We start from the raw sequence: 20,813 nt of genomic DNA on the forward strand, positions 1-20,813 counted from the left end.
GCACAGGCTTAGTTGCTCCGCAGCATGTGGGATCTTCCCGGACCAGGGCTTGAACCCATGTCCCCTGCATTGGCAGGTGGATTCTTAACCACTGTACCACCAGGGAGGCCCGGTTTTGATGTCCTTGCTTCCCACTCTACTACTTGTAAAAAAAAAAAAAAAAAAAAAGAAAAGAAAAAAAAAAAATTAGTTACTTAATTTTAAAAAAGAGGTTCAGAAGTTAATGATAATATGCTCTGAATGATAATATGCTCTGAAAGTAACTGGTATTCATAGAAATAGAAAAATAAGAATGCTATATCGATCATTTTTTAAAGTACCCTTATTATTCTAGGGAGCAAGCTTTATTCGTTGTATCAAGCCTAATTTAAAGATGACAAGCCACGACTTTGAAGGAGCTCAAATTTTGTCTCAACTTCAATGTTCAGGTATTTTTCTATTTTTGTAATCTATATCGGGGTGTGTCGAGAGTCTTAGTTCAAATAAAATTCAATATATGCAGTGTTTTCAAATAATTCACAACTATCTTATTTTTAAGTGCAGTAAGACTTTTATATTTCCTTTATTTATAAGAAAAGAAGGGCTAACAAATTATTTGAGGAATATTAGGGTAGATGTTTTACATCGTTGAAGTAAAATTTATAAAAACTCTTCAGCTGCGAACCCAGGTCTCCCTTCGTGGGTGCTTTCTGTGGCCTTCTCAGTCCTGCAGTGGTTCATACCGCACGTAACTGGGTCAGGCGGTGGGTTTTGGTGTCCTTTTTTTTTTTTTAATTAATTAATTAATTTAATTTATTTTTACTTTTGGCTGTGTTGGGTCTTCGTTGCTGTGCACAGGCTTTCTCTAGTTGTTGCGGTGAGCGGGGGCTGTTCTTTGTTGTGGTGCGCGGGCCTCTCATTACAGTGGCATCTCTTGTTGTGGAGCATGGGCTCTAGGCATGCGGGCTTCAGTAGTTGCAGCACTGGGGCTCAGTAGTTGTGACTCGCGCGTTCTAGAGTGCAGGCTCAGTAGTTGTGGCGCACAGGCTTAGTTGCTCCGCAGCATGTGGGATCTTCCCGGACCAGGGCTTGAACCCATGTCCCCTGCATTGGCAGGTGGATTCTTAACCACTGTACCACCAGGGAGGCCCGGTTTTGATGTCCTTGCTTCCCACTCTACTACTTGTAAAAAAAAAAAAAAAGAAAAGAAAAAACAAAAACAAAAACACAATACCTTCGGCTTCTGTGGAACTTTTCTGCACTTGGTTAAACTATCACTTTCTACCCCTCACCCGGCCACATTCTGCCTGTGCTTAGTCACCCAAGTCTTGGGCCCTGGACTCCCTGTTTTCCTTCCTCCGTGCCCATCCTCCATCCCTCCCACACCACCCCTGCCTCTCCCACAGGTGAGGCCTCTCCTCTCCTGCTGATTCAGGCCTGGGACACTTCCTGAAACTCTCTTGCCTCCCTGACTCCTTGTCTTGCTCCTCTTAGAGGCGGATTTACTAGAAAGCTACGGTCGCTTTAGCTTCAGGGTGCCTTATTTAAATGAGCTCCTATCAAAACCCTGAACCTGATTTTGTATGCTTTTGTAATTTGTAATTTCATACTTTTTTTCTAAAAGTGCCCTCCCCTAATTATGTAAGCTTCGGGTTCCCCACAGCTACATCTACCCTTGACCCTTCTCGCAAAACCTTAGCTGTTTGTGAATCTAATTTTGTCCTTTGTCCTCATCTGCACAGAGAAAGTGGGCGAGATAGATTGACACTGTTACAAGTTCATGATCACTAACCTTCGAAGGGCTCTCATCACCCGCCCCACCAAGTTTCCCTGGCCAGCAGGTTCTGTTTCTCCCTGGACCCGTCAGACCCACCCTGCTCTCCTCAAACCTCTGAGCCTCTCCTAAGAGGCAGCCTCACCTCTTTTTACTAAAAAGCTGAAAGCCTTACCTGTGTGCTACCAAACACTTCTTCTACCTGCACAACTGCCCTCCTGGTAGAAAGGAGGAAGTGCCTCTCTTCCTCATTGAGACTGTAGTTCTTTGGATCCATCCCTTCCTGCCTGGTCATCAATCTTCAGTATTGATGATCTCTGTTGGAGCTCTGAGATGGTTTCTCCCGTCGAAACCTCATCTTCACTCCCTCTCACCGACGTTCCCACCCAGCTGCCTCCCTATCTCTGGCCTCACTTTCTTTTCTCCAGTTTTTGCTTTTCTGTCCAAGAATATTCTCTTCTTGCTTTCTCAGTTTCCTGCCTTCCACTTGCTCTTTAACCCGAGGGAATGCAGTTTCCAACAAAATAATTCTTGGTAAGGTTTCCGGTGATTCCCTTGACCCTGAATCACGTGTTTCCTCAGACCTCATCTCCGTGGAGTCCGGCAGCATTTGCCTCTGCCGCATCCCCGTAACGTAGCCTTTGCTCAGCGCCTAAAACAGCGTGTGTCCCTGCCTCTCCTTTGAATTCTCGGGCCATTCCTGCCTCCTCTGCAGGGTCATCTTCTACCTAGATATTATTTGTTAGAGTTTTTTAAGCTCTGGGTTAGGCCTGTTCTCCTTCTCGCTCTTGATCAGTGCTGTTCGGTATAACTTTCCATGGTCGTAGGCATATTCTATGCCTGTGTTGTCCAGTATGGTAGCCACTAGATACTTGTGGCTGCTGAGCTCTTGAAATGTGACTAGTATGACCTAGATAACTGAATTTTTAATTTGTCTTTAATTTTAATTTTTAAAAATTTAAATATAAATAGTCACATGTGGCTAGTGCAACTACAGAGCATGTACCTAGCAACGGTCACACTGGACAACCTAGCCAAATATTCTCAATCTAAGTCTCCCCCAGGCCCTGTGATATGACCTAAAGGGTGTGTCTTTTTACTCCTCCAGATTTACTGAGATATGATTGACATATAACATTGTGTAGGTCCAAGTTGTGCAATGTGTTGATTTGATACACTAGCATATTGTAAAAGGGTTGCCACCATAGTGTTAGCTAAGAGTAGTCCCATCAGGTAGTATAATTACCATTGCTTGCTTGTTGTGAGACCATTTAAGGTCTACTCTCCTGGTAGACAGTGGGCCTTAGTACTCCCTAAACCAAGCTGTCACCATCTTTCACCTGGCTTTTTGCTGAAGTTTCCTAAGTATTCTCCTCACATCTGCTCGGTCTGTTCTTCACATACATCCAGAATTACTGCTTTACAACTCAAATCTGAGCATGTCTTTTTATTGCTTAAAATGCTGCAGTGGCTTCTGATTATGATTAGGGTGTAAAGAGCAGAATCCTCGTAGCTTATGAGGCCCCATATGGTCTGGCCCGTGTGTCTATAGCCTCCTCTCTTTTCTCTCTCTCCTCTCCATTCTCCAGTCACTCCGGCCTTTGCTTTAGTTCCTTAAATGCTCCGTATTCCCTCCATTCACGGGGCCTGTGCACATGCTGCTTCCTGTTTGAGAAGCTCTTATCTCCCCTTTGTCTTATTTCTCACATTTGCTCTTGGTTGTCATTTCTTTATGAAAGCCCCCAACTAGGAAGGGGGCCTGAGTAAAGGGTGCCTAGCACCATCATTTCACAGTCATAAATTTTATTTATTTTCTCCTTTCTCTAATCTGTAAACCTCTTGAGGGCAGAAACTGTGTCTCTTTTGGCTTGTAAGCATGTTCCTGCTTCCTGGCAATGCAAAGCATGTACTAGACTTAGTAAATATTTGTTGAATGAAATGCACAGTCTAGGAAATAAAAAGATTTATTTGTGACTAATTTTAACAAATACCAGAAAGTTAAATAAATGATGTCTGTTTTATTCCTACGTATGTATAGATGTATTTTTGTAATATTTTCTTCAGATCATTTTTACTTTGAGTTTGACTATTTTTCTCATATAAATTTCTCTTTATGATTTGTTTAGCCTAATATAATGTCATTTATTTCCTAAGTGAGCATCCAGTGTCCTGGCAAGTCAAGTGTGTTTAGATTTAGCTATATATACTATTAGATTAGCAGAGTGTGGGTTCACTGATGCTTTAGCGGGGCCTCCTCTTGCAGTAAGCAGTGTATTTTAACATGTTAGGATCTGTTGGCAGTTTAATAGATGCCACCAATTCATAATAGTTTGATTTTTTTTTTTTTTTTTTTTTTTTTTTTTTTTGCGGTACGCGGGCCTCTCACTGTTGTGGCCTCTCCCGTTGCGGAGCACAGGCTCCGGACGCGCAGGCTCAGCGGCCATGGCTCACGGGCCCAGCCGCTCCACGGCATGTGGGATCTTCCTGGACCGGGGCACGAACCCGCGTCCCCTGCATTGGCAGGCGGAGTCTCAACCACTGTGCCACCAGGGAAGCCCTGATTTTTTTATAATACTTATAATAGTGAAATGGCATAGAATTGGTTCCAGGTATGTGGCTAGGTAATGAGAAAAAGCAAAAAATACCAATAACTGGTGGAAAGAAAAATAATTATGAAGTTTTCTATAAAAAAAAAAGGACATTTAAGATTTGATTTCTATAATACTTTGCCTTTCCATTTCTGTTTTTTTCCAGTTTAAGGAGACTTAATTAATTGAGGACAGCTTTTACTAAAGTGACTATCTTCTGATCAGCCAACCCCAGGGCAAAGTGGGGGAAAGTGAGAGAAGGCAGGTCTTCTTTCTTTCACCTCGGGGCTCTGCTGCCCGTCTGTGGTAGCAAAGAGGGGTTCTGAGGATGACTAGCCAGGACTGCAAACCTGGCTCGTCACCAAACTCCCCGAGGAAGAGCCAGGTCGTGGGAATCTCTAGAAGGGAGGGAGAGTACTTTGTTTGGTGATTTTTACTTTTTTTAAGCATCAAAAGATCTTTAGAGTAAATTAGCTTCAAGTGTGGAGAAAGCAGCTGTAGACTTGGTAATTTGTTAAGCTCCATGAAATTCTTAATGTACTTCTGTGAGCCTAGTTGTCTGCGGCTACGGGGCAGGCCAAGGGACTCAGAGGATGGGATCACACATTTCTAAGAGTACTTGTTTTTCTGATATAAATAAAATGGGCAACAACTGTGACAATATCAACCAAACCTTACTTTCATTTCTCCAAGCAGAGCCAAAAACTGAATCTAGATCTGAACTCTCCATAGGAATAATTGCATCTATATGTTCCATTATATCATATTAAATTAATTTAATATTATGTTTAATTTAATACTAAACTTTGTTTAATTATAATACATAATATGTTATACGTTATAGTATTATATATAAATTGTCTATTGCATATAATATATATTTATTATATTTAAGTTATAATAGCTGTATATGTTCACTAACAAAAATGAAATGGTACAGAATAATCTAAGTAAAAAGAAGTCTCATTTCTCAGGGGTGACCACTTAACTCTGTGTCTTGGACATATTTTTCATACTTGTTAAACCTCTGCCCTGTTATTTTTAATAAATATATCATATTCTATCATATGGTTATAGCATAATTTAATTAATATTTAAGTGATTTCTGTGTTTTCTATTACCAACAGTGACCCAGTGAACATACATATCTTTGCCCACATATGTGACAAGTTGTAGGATAGATTCATCAAAGTGGAAAATAGTCAAAGGGATAGATATCTATTATTAACATTTAATATTAATTTAATAATATAAATAAATATTCCAAACTGCCATCTAAAATTGTTGCACTGGTTTACTCTCCCACTAAGAATGTATGTGTGTGTTTTCCTACACTGTCATCATCCCCAAGTACTATTGGGGTTTTGCATCTTTGCCAATCAGATAGGTTAAAATTCAACCTGATTGCCTAGAGAGGCTATCTTTCCATTGGGATTATTTTAAATTAAAAATCCACTCATTTAAAAATATTTTATCATTTTATTTTGCTAATTTAACTTTCTGACCAGCAGAAATTTATTTTGGTATAAGGAGTGAGGTAAGGATCTGATGTTATTTTTGTTTTCTAAATGTCTAGCCATTTGTCCCTAACACTTTTATTGAATAATCTTATTTTCTTCATTGATTTAAATAGTCCTGTAGACTGAAATCCAGGTCTTTCTCTAAACAAAAGTCCTGGCATTATCTATAGTAGTTGAGCCTTTCCCTATTTTATGCTTTTCCTGACGTGAAAAGCTCACACTGACTCAAGGCTCAAATTAATCACTTGGTAGAGTTATACTGAATATAGATAGTCATCCTATAGACTCTTTACCCCAGTAGACTAATTCCTTTGAGAGGTGAGTGAAAGGGGGTCTTTATAGTGAGAAAGTGTGCTCTCCTATCTTTTCCGTTTGCTTGAAGCACTGGTGAGAATCGGGGAATGTGTTTGACTTTGTCTTGGAGACTCTTAACAGGAATCTTGTACCAAAAGCAACCTCAGGACTTGGAAAATAGCCTAATGCAGGTCTTTGCCTTGTATACCGTGATTGTGACACAAAGGCTTCCAGCAGAAAAAAAAGATACAAACTACATTTGGAATTTTTAGACACCAGTCGTTTGTCTCTAGTAAATAGTTAGTCAAGCTAGTTTTAGATGAAATTTGGCTACAGTAGTTTTTAGGTGGTGGGTAAGCTGGGACCTATTGAGTATAGGTATGATATTTTCTATGTAATATTTCATTGCTGTTAATTTCTGTAAATTACCCCTTTTCATTTGTAAAATTCTTTGATCATTTGCAAGTTATCCTTGGACTCCTGCACAGTGATTGGCAGTAAAACTTCTGTTTGTTTATGAATGTAGGTATGGTGTCTGTTCTGGACTTGATGCAGGGCGGTTTCCCATCGCGAGCTTCATTTCACGAACTCTACAACATGTATAAAAAGTATATGCCAGATAAACTCGCAAGATTAGATCCAAGACTATTTTGTAAGGTACAAATACTACCTAAATTGAGATATCTTAGCTATAAACTATCTTTCTTATTAATTCCTAATCGGCATTTAAATTTTATTTTTCAGGCTCTTTTTAAAGCTTTGGGCTTAAATGAAATCGACTACAAGTTTGGGTTAACAAAAGTATTTTTTAGACCTGGCAAGGTAAATACATTTTTATTTTAAACTTAAACATAATTAATATGGATAGTAGGAATCAGTGAATATTTTTAAGTGTTCAGTGATTTATATTATTCTTAAATTAAAGAGCATGCATATGTGTGTGACACACATACACACAATTTTCCCACTGGTGAGAAGTTTACAATGTATAGTACTCTGTACAGGTTTTTTTGTTTGTTTTTTTTTTTTTCAGCTTTGGAAGTATTGGAATCAGAGGATTGTTTAGTTGAACTTTTTACTTAAATAAGGGTTAAGCTGAGATACTTCTGTTTTAAACAAGTTGAAAGCTTTTCTAAAACATATTCAGTCTTCAATAATTAAAAAATTCACAGTACTTTTGAGTCTTCATTGTGAGAAAGAGATCTATTAGGGCTTGATAGATGTGTAACATACAGAAAATTGGACTGGAGTCTGTGCTGACTTCTGTCAAATTGGAGAAGGAATGACTGTATAAATACTTTTGTATGTAACATAATTTTCTTAGGCTACCCATAGTTTTAGTATTTACAGATTCTTGCACTAGTCCTGTACTAGGATACAAAGTTGAGTTATAGAATATTTCATAACTAAATATATACAATACAGAAATACTTAAATGCTCTTCACAATCTGTTCATAATATTTTCACCATTCCTGACTTCTTTAATATTGATTGAATATTGCATTCTCATAATTTTAAACACAGTTGTTATTATATTATAGACAACTGTACTTGTTTGACTTAGCAAAATCATTAATAAATATCTCTAGTTCCTTGAAGGCTAAATTAATCATAATAAATAAATCTGATTTCACATCTTGGGGCATGAAGTGAAATCTGTGTAATGCATTACCAAATGTATGTACTTTCCTGTGAACATTTTTACTGCAGAGAACTTATATGATCTCTTATAAAAGAAAAAAAGTTAAGAATATAAGTATTCATAGTTGGCTTAGCTGTAATCACACATATTTATCATAAACTCAACATTTCTCATTTCAGGACTGTAGTAATTATTTTAGAATTAAGAGCTTGGTAGAGAAAGCACTTGGTCTTATTTGCCTCCAGAAAAATTAATCAGTCAGAAGGATACAGTGAAAGCGCAAGGCAGATTTTCAAAGATCTTTAATCTCATTATATTACCTTTAATTTAATTTCGATTATAAGAAGCTGTTATTTTGATAGATGTGTGACATCTTCAATATATTGTAGGGGGATATTTGGTAAAGGATAGAAATCAATATGTAATTTGGTGGTAAATTGTGGAAATAATGCATTTCTTATTTAATAACCCAGTAGATGTTTTATTTGTGTTGTGTGTCTCTTAGTAGCAGTTTCTTATCTCTGACCAAAATAAAGGTGGGGATTGGGAGAGACACAGTAGTTTTGGTGGTACCTGATTTTATAGAGCTGACCTTCACTTCTCCAGTGATCTGAGAATATGAATGAGCCAGTTCAGAGAGATAGTAGACCTTTTTTCATTCATTTTTCCATAAAACCTTTTTGCTAACCATCTGCAGTGGTCATTTAAGATTCTTTTTCTACTTTTCCTACTGAGTCTGCTAAGTAGCAGTGAGTAACCCCCCAGCCCAACCACTGCAAAAAAGATCCTGGAAGAAGGAAGAGAAAGGAAGCAAAATTCAGCCAAGTGTGCTTGGGTTTGCTGTGTACCCCAGTGAGAGACATGTCTGTGTAATAGGCTTGTGACCACTTCCAGAAAGCTAGAGTTTGGATTTGAGTTCCAGTTATTTTGTACCTCTCTCTGTGTTTAAACACATCTGTCTTTTGATACTGTTAGCCAATGATTTTATCTCCTAGTTTGCAGAATTTGATCAGATCATGAAGTCCGACCCTGACCACTTAGCAGAGCTGGTCAAGAGGGTCAACCACTGGCTCATCTGCAGTCGCTGGAAGAAAGTCCAGTGGTGCTCACTGTCCGTCATCAAACGTAGGTGTTTCCTTCCACTCCGAGATACGCAGTTATTTTGGAAACGAACTGGTTTGTGGAATGTTATGCATTTGTCTCAGTGGTGAGCGCCAGACAACAGGGACTGTGTCGCTTATTCATGCTGTGTCCCTGGCTCCTCCCCTAACGCCTTACATGTAGTATGTAATAGATTAGTACCTGTGGACTTTCTTTTTTAAGTTTTTTGAGTGTATGATACTTATCTTCTTTAATCACGTGCATTATATGATAACTAATTGCATCACGACCTAAAAAAAAAAACAGAACTCACTCTCTTGATTCTTCCCCCACTCCCCTCCTTTCCTCTCCCTTTCTCCCCTGCTCCCCACACCGTACCCCAGTCTCTCAGACTAAAACCAGAACTTTTCTTTCCACCCCCATGGCATCACCAGAATACACACGCTAAAAGTGTCACAGTCGTAATTGTCTCTTCTTGTCCCTGAAATCATGCCAGCCAGCAAGTTCTGTTGATTTCCCCCTCCAGACACTGTACATTCTTTGCTCTTTATTGCCACTGCCTTACTGGAGCCCCTCTCCCCAGCTTGCATAGTAACTTCAGTGGCTCCCAAACTGGTTTTCCTGGCTTCCCAGACTTATCTTCCCAGAGTCTCTAACTAAAAGCCTTTGATTACAGCCCCCTTTAATAAAGGGCAAAGTCTAAAGTCTTAAAATATTGTAGCAACTACTTATCTCTGACCCAAAACAAGGATGAGGGACAGAATAATTTTGGGTTACCTGATGGTCTATAGCAAACCTTTAGCTGTAGGGAGTATTGTTAGTAACTTGATTAAATTTATAATGCCCCGCCCCAGTCATACTCTCCACAGTACCGGGAACAGTGCTAGGCACATGGAGAGGATTCAGTACCTTGCTGCTTATTAATTTAAAAAAATTCCTTTGACCTAATGAAAAGGAATCATGCAAGCAACGTGCATGCTGTCATGAGGTCTTTTGTTAGTCAATTGTGATATAAATAAAAACAAAACTATAATAGTAAAAAGACAACAGAAGCTCTTTTCCCATCACTTTCCAAGTGAAATATGAACATACTTGTCACTATAGTTAAATGCCTTCAGCTTTAAACATTGCATTATGATGGAAAACATAGTATATTAAAAGCATTTCTACTGTACTATTCATTTGTGGACTGTGTTGTGCACTGGTCAAGTCAGTAAGTAGACAGGATCTTTGCAGCATGTTAATGGGGAACCTCTGAAAAAAATGTCTCCAGGTCAGATCAGTCTAGGATATCGAGTAACTGAAGTTAAGTAGAGTCCTTTATTGTAGGATTCTTAGAGGCCTCACTCAGTATGTTCATTGTGAATCTCCAGAAGGAGGTGTAGCGCATAGCTTTTTCTGAGTTCATTTGACAGGTGAATCCTTTTTTCAAGACACGCCTGTTAACATTTCCTAGACCAGTATTACCTAGGGTAATTTGGGACGCATTAATGTAGCAAAACAAGGAGATAATATATTTAAAATGTACACCCAGCCATATACATGATATGCTTTTTATTTTAAGAAGTATAAAGAAGTAAACAAATGTTAAACTTGCCAGTTTTGATGTCTGATATAATATATGTTCATCAAGATTTTGTGTTTCTTGAGAATTGCTATGTGAAAATGAATGGTTTTTAAAAATCCTGTATGTCTGATTTAAACTAAATAATTTTCTGTCATTATATTTTGCTCTTACACATAGTGAAAAACAAAATAAAATAGTTGTGGCCTCTCCTGTTGCGGAGCACAGGCTCCGGACGCGCAGGCTCAGCGGCCATGGCTCACGGGCCCAGCCGCTCCACGGCATGTGGGATCTTCCTGGACCGGGGCACGAACCCGCGTCCCCTGCATTGGCAGGCGGAGTCTCAACCACTGTGCCACCAGGGAAGCCCTGATTTTTTTATAATACTTATAATAGTGAAATGGCATAGAATTGGTTCCAGGTATGTGGCTAGGTAATGAGAAAAAGCAAAAAATACCAATAACTGGTGGAAAGAAAAATAATTATGAAGTTTTCTATAAAAAAAAAAGGACATTTAAGATTTGATTTCTATAATACTTTGCCTTTCCATTTCTGTTTTTTTCCAGTCTAAGGAGACTTAATTAATTGAGGACAGCTTTTACTAAAGTGACTATCTTCTGATCAGCCAACCCCAGGGCAAGGTGGGGGAAAGTGAGAGAAGGCAGGTCTTCTTTCTTTCACCTCGGGGCTCTGCTGCCCGTCTGTGGTAGCAAAGAGGGGTTCTGAGGATGACTAGCCAGGACTGCAAACCTGGCTCGTCACCAAACTCCCCGAGGAAGAGCCAGGTCGTGGGAATCTCTAGAAGGGAGGGAGAGTACTTTGTTTGGTGATTTTTACTTTTTTTAAGCATCAAAAGATCTTTAGAGTAAATTAGCTTCAAGTGTGGAGAAAGCAGCTGTAGACTTGGTAATTTGTTAAGCTCCATGAAATTCTTAATGTACTTCTGTGAGCCTAGTTGTCTGCGGCTACGGGGCAGGCCAAGGGACTCAGAGGATGGGATCACACATTTCTAAGAGTACTTGTTTTTCTGATATAAATAAAATGGGCAACAACTGTGACAATATCAACCAAACCTTACTTTCATTTCTCCAAGCAGAGCCAAAAACTGAATCTAGATCTGAACTCTCCATAGGAATAATTGCATCTATATGTTCCATTATATCATATTAAATTAATTTAATATTATGTTTAATTTAATACTAAACTTTGTTTAATTATAATACATAATATGTTATACGTTATAGTATTATATATAAATTGTCTATTGCATATAATATATATTTATTATATTTAAGTTATAATAGCTGTATATGTTCACTAACAAAAATGAAATGGTACAGAATAATCTAAGTAAAAAGAAGTCTCATTTCTCAGGGGTGACCACTTAACTCTGTGTCTTGGACATATTTTTCATACTTGTTAAACCTCTGCCCTGTTATTTTTAATAAATATATCATATTCTATCATACGGTTATAGCATAATTTAATTAATATTTAAGTGATTTCTGTGTTTTCTGTTACCAACAGTGACCCAGTGAACATACATATCTTTGCCCACATACGTGACAAGTTGTAGGATAGATTCATCAAAGTGGAAAATAGTCAAAGGGATAGATATCTATTATTAACATTTAATATTAATTTAATAATATAAATAAATATTCCAAACTGCCATCTAAAATTGTTGCACTGGTTTACTCTCCCACTAAGAATGTATGTGTGTGTTTTCCTACACTGTCATCATCCCCAAGTACTATTGGGGTTTTGCATCTTTGCCAATCAGATAGGTTAAAATTCAACCTGATTGCCTAGAGAGGCTATCTTTCCATTGGGATTATTTTAAATTAAAAATCCACTCATTTAAAAATATTTTATCATTTTATTTTGCTAATTTAACTTTCTGACCAGCAGAAATTTATTTTGGTATAAGGAGTGAGGTAAGGATCTGATGTTATTTTTGTTTTCTAAATGTCTAGCCATTTGTCCCTAACACTTTTATTGAATAATCTTATTTTCTTCATTGATTTAAATAGTCCTGTAGACTGAAATCCAGGTCTTTCTCTAAACAAAAGTCCTGGCATTATCTATAGTAGTTGAGCCTTTCCCTATTTTATGCTTTTCCTGACGTGAAAAGCTCACACTGACTCAAGGCTCAAATTAATCACTTAGTAGAGTTATACTGAATATAGATAGTCATCCTATAGACTCTTTACCCCAGTAGACTAATTCCTTTGAGAGGTGAGTGAAAGGGGGTCTTTATAGTGAGAAAGCGTGCTCTCCTATCTTTTCCGTTTGCTTGAAGCACTGGTGAGAATCGGGGAATGTGTTTGACTTTGTCTTGGAGACTCTTAACAGGAATCTTGTACCAAAAGCAACCTCAGGACTTGGAAAATAGCCTAATGCAGGTCTTTGCCTTGTATACCGTGATTGTGACACAAAGGCTTCCAGCAGAAAAAAAAGATACAAACTACATTTGGAATTTTTAGACACCAGTCGTTTGTCTCTAGTAAATAGTTAGTCAAGCTAGTTTTAGATGAAATTTGGCTACAGTAGTTTTTAGGTGGTGGGTAAGCTGGGACCTATTGAGTATAGGTATGATATTTTCTATGTAATATTTCATTGCTGTTAATTTCTGTAAATTACCCCTTTTCATTTGTAAAATTCTTTGATCATTTGCAAGTTATCCTTGGACTCCTGCACAGTGATTGGCAGTAAAACTTCTGTTTGTTTATGAATGTAGGTATGGTGTCTGTTCTGGACTTGATGCAGGGCGGTTTCCCATCGCGAGCTTCATTTCACGAACTCTACAACATGTATAAAAAGTATATGCCAGATAAACTCGCAAGATTAGATCCAAGACTATTTTGTAAGGTACAAATACTACCTAAATTGAGATATCTTAGCTATAAACTATCTTTCTTATTAATTCCTAATCGGCATTTAAATTTTATTTTTCAGGCTCTTTTTAAAGCTTTGGGCTTAAATGAAATCGACTACAAGTTTGGGTTAACAAAAGTATTTTTTAGACCTGGCAAGGTAAATACATTTTTATTTTAAACTTAAACATAATTAATATGGATAGTAGGAATCAGTGAATATTTTTAAGTGTTCAGTGATTTATATTATTCTTAAATTAAAGAGCATGCATATGTGTGTGACACACATACACACAATTTTCCCACTGGTGAGAAGTTTACAATGTATAGTACTCTGTACAGGTTTTTTTGTTTGTTTTTTTTTTTTTCAGCTTTGGAAGTATTGGAATCAGAGGATTGTTTAGTTGAACTTTTTACTTAAATAAGGGTTAAGCTGAGATACTTCTGTTTTAAACAAGTTGAAAGCTTTTCTAAAACATATTCAGTCTTCAATAATTAAAAAATTCACAGTACTTTTGAGTCTTCATTGTGAGAAAGAGATCTATTAGGGCTTGATAGATGTGTAACATACAGAAAATTGGACTGGAGTCTGTGCTGACTTCTGTCAAATTGGAGAAGGAATGACTGTATAAATACTTTTGTATGTAACATAATTTTCTTAGGCTACCCATAGTTTTAGTATTTACAGATTCTTGTACGAGTCCTGTACTAGGATACAAAGTTGAGTTATAGAATATTTCATAACTAAATATATACAATACAGAAATACTTAAATGCTCTTCACAATCTGTTCATAATATTTTCACCATTCCTGACTTCTTTAATATTGATTGAATATTGCATTCTCATAATTTTAAACACAGTTGTTATTATATTATAGACAACTGTACTTGTTTGACTTAGCAAAATCATTAATAAATATCTCTAGTTCCTTGAAGGCTAAATTAATCATAATAAATAAATCTGATTTCACATCTTGGGGCATGAAGTGAAATCTGTGTAATGCATTACCAAATGTATGTACTTTCCTGTGAACATTTTTACTGCAGAGAACTTATATGATCTCTTATAAAAGAAAAAAAGTTAAGAATATAAGTATTCATAGTTGGCTTAGCTGTAATCACACATATTTATCATAAACTCAACATTTCTCATTTCAGGACTGTAGTAATTATTTTAGAATTAAGAGCTTGGTAGAGAAAGCACTTGGTCTTATTTGCCTCCAGAAAAATTAATCAGTCAGAAGGATACAGTGAAAGCGCAAGGCAGATTTTCAAAGATCTTTAATCTCATTATATTACCTTTAATTTAATTTCGATTATAAGAAGCTGTTATTTTGATAGATGTGTGACATCTTCAATATATTGTAGGGGGATATTTGGTAAAGGATAGAAATCAATATGTAATTTGGTGGTAAATTGTGGAAATAATGCATTTCTTATTTAATAACCCAGTAGATGTTTTATTTGTGTTGTGTGTCTCTTAGTAGCAGTTTCTTATCTCTGACCAAAATAAAGGTGGGGATTGGGAGAGACACAGTAGTTTTGGTGGTACCTGATTTTATAGAGCTGACCTTCACTTCTCCAGTGATCTGAGAATATGAATGAGCCAGTTCAGAGAGATAGTAGACCTTTTTTCATTCATTTTTCCATAAAACCTTTTTGCTAACCATCTGCAGTGGTCATTTAAGATTCTTTTTCTACTTTTCCTACTGAGTCTGCTAAGTAGCAGTGAGTAACCCCCCAGCCCAACCACTGCAAAAAAGATCCTGGAAGAAGGAAGAGAAAGGAAGCAAAATTCAGCCAAGTGTGCTTGGGTTTGCTGTGTACCCCAGTGAGAGACATGTCTGTGTAATAGGCTTGTGACCACTTCCAGAAAGCTAGAGTTTGGATTTGAGTTCCAGTTATTTTGTACCTCTCTCTGTGTTTAAACACATCTGTCTTTTGATACTGTTAGCCAATGATTTTATCTCCTAGTTTGCAGAATTTGATCAGATCATGAAGTCCGACCCTGACCACTTAGCAGAGCTGGTCAAGAGGGTCAACCACTGGCTCATCTGCAGTCGCTGGAAGAAAGTCCAGTGGTGCTCACTGTCCGTCATCAAACGTAGGTGTTTCCTTCCACTCCGAGATACGCAGTTATTTTGGAAACGAACTGGTTTGTGGAATGTTATGCATTTGTCTCAGTGGTGAGCGCCAGACAACAGGGACTGTGTCGCTTATTCATGCTGTGTCCCTGGCTCCTCCCCTAACGCCTTACATGTAGTATGTAATAGATTAGTACCTGTGGACTTTCTTTTTTAAGTTTTTTGAGTGTATGATACTTATCTTCTTTAATCACGTGCATTATATGATAACTAATTGCATCACGACCTAAAAAAAAAAACAGAACTCACTCTCTTGATTCTTCCCCCACTCCCCTCCTTTCCTCTCCCTTTCTCCCCTGCTCCCCACACCGTACCCCAGTCTCTCAGACTAAAACCAGAACTTTTCTTTCCACCCCCATGGCATCACCAGAATACACACGCTAAAAGTGTCACAGTCGTAATTGTCTCTTCTTGTCCCTGAAATCATGCCAGCCAGCAAGTTCTGTTGATTTCCCCCTCCAGACACTGTACATTCTTTGCTCTTTATTGCCACTGCCTTACTGGAGCCCCTCTCCCCAGCTTGCATAGTAACTTCAGTGGCTCCCAAACTGGTTTTCCTGGCTTCCCAGACTTATCTTCCCAGAGTCTCTAACTAAAAGCCTTTGATTACAGCCCCCTTTAATAAAGGGCAAAGTCTAAAGTCTTAAAATATTGTAGCAACTACTTATCTCTGACCCAAAACAAGGATGAGGGACAGAATAATTTTGGGTTACCTGATGGTCTATAGCAAACCTTTAGCTGTAGGGAGTATTGTTAGTAACTTGATTAAATTTATAATGCCCCGCCCCAGTCATACTCTCCACAGTACCGGGAACAGTGCTAGGCACATGGAGAGGATTCAGTACCTTGCTGCTTATTAATTTAAAAAAATTCCTTTGACCTAATGAAAAGGAATCATGCAAGCAACGTGCATGCTGTCATGAGGTCTTTTGTTAGTCAATTGTGATATAAATAAAAACAAAACTATAATAGTAAAAAGACAACAGAAGCTCTTTTCCCATCACTTTCCAAGTGAAATATGAACATACTTGTCACTATAGTTAAATGCCTTCAGCTTTAAACATTGCATTATGATGGAAAACATAGTATATTAAAAGCATTTCTACTGTACTATTCATTTGTGGACTGTGTTGTGCACTGGTCAAGTCAGTAAGTAGACAGGATCTTTGCAGCATGTTAATGGGGAACCTCTGAAAAAAATGTCTCCAGGTCAGATCAGTCTAGGATATCGAGTAACTGAAGTTAAGTAGAGTCCTTTATTGTAGGATTCTTAGAGGCCTCACTCAGTATGTTCATTGTGAATCTCCAGAAGGAGGTGTAGCGCATAGCTTTTTCTGAGTTCATTTGACAGGTGAATCCTTTTTTCAAGACACGCCTGTTAACATTTCCTAGACCAGTATTACCTAGGGTAATTTGGGACGCATTAATGTAGCAAAACAAGGAGATAATATATTTAAAATGTACACCCAGCCATATACATGATATGCTTTTTATTTTAAGAAGTATAAAGAAGTAAACAAATGTTAAACTTGCCAGTTTTGATGTCTGATATAATATATGTTCATCAAGATTTTGTGTTTCTTGAGAATTGCTATGTGAAAATGAATGGTTTTTAAAAATCCTGTATGTCTGATTTAAACTAAATAATTTTCTGTCATTATATTTTGCTCTTACACATAGTGAAAAACAAAATAAAATATCGAGCTGAAGCCTGCATTAAAATGCAGAAAACTGTTCGAATGTGGCTTTGCAAAAGACGACACAAACCTCGGTAAGATGAATACAGCCTAAAGAATCCAAAACACCTATTTACCCTAATATAAAATGGCATAAAGTCATAATGGAGAGCAGTTTGCATACTCACAGAGTTTCCTTTTTTCTCATGTTCTTTGTAAAAGATGTATTAGTCTGTTATTCATGTTATTTATTGGACATTAGTTAATTAATTGCTTCATTAATTCATTACTTGCCTCATTCTGTAAAAGGATTTGAAGTAGCTTAGAAAAATGTAAACACTGTAAAAGGTTGAAAGAAGCTGTTTTATTCTGATTATTTTAGTGACTTGAGTTTATTGATAAATGTCAAATTGACATTGTTTTTAAAAACATCTCATTAATATTTTGACCATAATTTTCAAGATTACCTGTATCTCACTGTCAGTTTAGTCTTTATTTATTATTTGATTCTACTCTTTTAAGTGTTTCTGTAATTTGAATTCTCAAATTTTTCAGTGTAAGTATAGAAGGCTTAAATCTTGCTGACACATATTAATGTCATTCACATCCATATTTGATGATTCCTTTTACCCTCAACAAAAGATCTAAAAAAAGAGACTGTTGAATAACATGGAAACAGAAGTGAAATATTCTGTTTAACAATATGTTTGATATTTTATTAAGATGAAAAATCTGTCTGCAGCATTCAATGGTGAAATTAAACTCTGATGAAGTGTTGTTATCTTTACAGCATTGATGGCCTGGTTAAGGTGGGCACACTGAAAAAACGGCTTGATAAATTTAACGAAGTAGTAAGTGCATTGAAAGATGGAAAACCAGAGATGAATAAACAGGTCAAGGACCTTGAAATTTCTATTGATGCTTTAATGGCCAAAATTAAGGTATGTAATTGTAATCCAAATGACTTTGACTTTCAAAAATAATTTTTAATACCTTTTGTTATCAGTACTGTCCTTTTTTTTTTTTTTTTTTTTTTTTGCGGTACGCGGGCCTCTCACTACTGTGGCCTCTCCCGTTGCGGAGCACAGGGCAGAGGCTAGGCGGCCATGGCTCACGGCCCAGCCGCTCCGCGGCACGTGGGATCTTCTCGGACCGGGGCACGAACCCGTGTCCCCAACATCGGCAGGCGGACTCTCAACCACTGCGCCACCAGGGAAGCCCTTGTCCTTTTTTTAAAGATACAAAACATTACAGACGTTGAGTCTCAGGGATAAGTGATGCTCAACATATTATTTACTCTATATTTGAAATTTTTCATAGTAAAAAAATTAAAAAGAAGACAATTTTTGTGCAGTTCATCTGTTGCTAGGACAGATTTTTCCAAAATACTAACTAAAATACTATATACTCTGTTGGTAAGCTTTTGCAGAATCATTACTGAGAGAGGATTAATGCATATTAATTTTGTTTCATGTTTTTCTACTTTCAGAAAGTAATTTTTAAATTATAAAAGTAATGTAATATTATTGAAAATCTGGAGAAAATCACCCCCAAATCCTTACCCCCCAACTCTAACACATTCAGCTATTATACTGTTGCATATTCCTCTCAATCTTAGTTTATATGTACATATTTTTGCATAGTTCTTATCATATACATTTAATTTTGTATCCCTATCCTTATGTTAGTGCCTCGTTCCTGTTCTTCCGTTAGCTTCATATAGGCTATGTCATAAATTACTTAACTGTTATGAAGTAACAGTTTTCCTCCATGTTTTGTAGCAAAAAAAAGGGGGCCTCTTTTTTTTGGTTTGGATTTTCATTTGATTACTAGTGGGACTGAAAGTTTTTTCTGTGTGCTTGTTTGTTAGTTATATTCCATCTGTCTGTTCATATCTTTTTCTGTTGTACTTTAGGGTCTTAATGTTTTTCTCATCTACTTTCATAATTCAGTGCAATTATGTGGGATGTAATACCTCAACGCGAGGGTTTTACGATGTTTTCTACAGATATTTTATGTAGACAGTGATGAATCTTGGAGGAAGAATGGAGAAAGAAGTCAAGAGAAAAATGAAAATGCTTTGGATAGCCTTAGCTGATTTTGCAAATCGGTCAAGAGCCATCCCCATTTATGTGGTATTAAATCAATTAAAATCAACCCAACCACATTTAAGAAAATCATCCATCAGTTTTGGGTGTAGTTGATAATTTCTTAAAAGGTATTATTTGAACATTATTGTTAAAGAGTAGTAAACTCTGGCAAAATTAGCTAATCATTCCTTAAAAAATAACTTTGAACTACAGTGTATTAGTCTGTGCACAGTACACCCTTAGAGAGTTGATTACTTGATTGATAGGAAATAGACTTAAATATTTGTGCATAGAGGTAACTTTAAAAATTTTTTTGAATATTTAATATTTAAACAGTATGAAAAGATAATGGGCTTACTGCTTACCAGCTTTTCCAGTCTTTGTATATGTGCATGTTGATTTTTTTTTTCATTGTGGTGAAAACACATACCATTAAACTTACCATCTTAACCATTTGTTAAATGTACAATTCAAAAGTGTTTAGTATATTCACATCATTGTGCAACAGAAGAGATAACTTTTTAAGTACATGTCCATTGTTTTGTTTCTTTAAGTCCACCATGATGACAAGGGAACAAATACAGACAGAATATGATGCGCTAGTTAAAAGCTCAGAGGTCCTCCTCAGTGCATTACAGAAAAAAAAGCAGCAGGAAGAGGAAGCAGAAAGGCTGAGGCGTATCCAAGAAGAAATGGAAAAAGAAAGGAAAAGACGTGAAGAAGATGAACAACGTCGAAGAAAGGAGGAGGAGGAAAGGCGGATGTAAGAGTTTATGCTGTCGCCTTGAATTAGAAGCTGACAAGACAGTGAATTCTTTGTGTTGATGGTGGTCAATGAATATTCTTACTTTTAAAAGTCATATTCTTATTTTTAAATACTAGTTTTAGAGTAAGTTTGAAAATGGAGAAAGTAAGCTCGTTTTACAATCATAACAAAATGATTCTAACTATAATCTGAATTTTGGTTAAACTCTTACACCTGAGGATTACTTGAGTTCTTTTTAAAACTATGACTTTCATATTACTTTATAATCTAGGAAGAAGGTACTTCTTTTCTGCAGTTTAAAAACTGATGGCATTTTGGAAGATTGCCATAGTAGGTCAGACGGAAGGGATCTAAGATTGTCTGACGGGAGAAGGAGTAGACAGAAGCAGTGTGGTCAGGACCTTACAAGTAGCTTGGTAACCAAGTTAATCCAAAGATGTTAGAGGTTGTGGAATATAATTGTATTTGTTTTGTTTCTGAAGAACTACTGTCAGTAGAGTTAGATTTTATTTTATTTTTCAAAATAAGTTGATAATGTATATAGCCAGGAGGTTAATTTGACTTCCCATTTTGTAACCTTTGTTTATTAATAGTTAAATTTTCTTCTGAAGGATTTCTTGTTTTATATTAAATTTTTGAAGAGTATTCTGCTTTTTGTTAGGAAACTTGAGATGGAAGCAAAGAGGAAGCAAGAAGAAGAAGAGAGAAAGAAAAGGGAAGATGATGAAAAACGTATTCAGGTCTGTACTCAGTAGGCAATCAGACTGAATTTCTAGCAAAATGAAATCTACAAAAT

The 20,813-nt window shown here is 36.8% G+C and overlaps 1 protein-coding gene across 4 annotated transcripts in view; it reads left to right on the plus strand.

The window, feature by feature from the left end:
• The window catches only part of MYO6 (myosin VI), a 154,935-nt gene that overhangs the window by 109,990 nt on the left and 24,132 nt on the right, over positions 1-20,813 (plus strand). For 3 of the 4 annotated variants that reach the window (XR_003681558.2, XR_003681560.2, XR_003681561.2), the window contains one exon: positions 335-382. Coding sequence is in view for 1 of the 4 variants with exons in the window: in XM_028494713.2 (XP_028350514.1) it covers positions 335-428; positions 6,682-6,812; positions 6,900-6,977; positions 8,794-8,923; positions 17,166-17,256; positions 17,952-18,102; positions 19,806-20,014; positions 20,679-20,757 (963 nt within the window). In the remaining 3 variants the exon portion in view is untranslated. Of the gene's footprint in view, positions 1-334; positions 429-6,681; positions 6,813-6,899; positions 6,978-8,793; positions 8,924-17,165; positions 17,257-17,951; positions 18,103-19,805; positions 20,015-20,678; positions 20,758-20,813 lie in introns of those variants that run through there. The other variant, XM_028494713.2, reaches the window with a different exon arrangement.

This window comes from Physeter macrocephalus, chromosome 10 (assembly GCF_002837175.3).
Source record: "Physeter macrocephalus isolate SW-GA chromosome 10, ASM283717v5, whole genome shotgun sequence".
Taxonomy (NCBI): Eukaryota; Metazoa; Chordata; class Mammalia; order Artiodactyla; family Physeteridae; genus Physeter; species Physeter macrocephalus.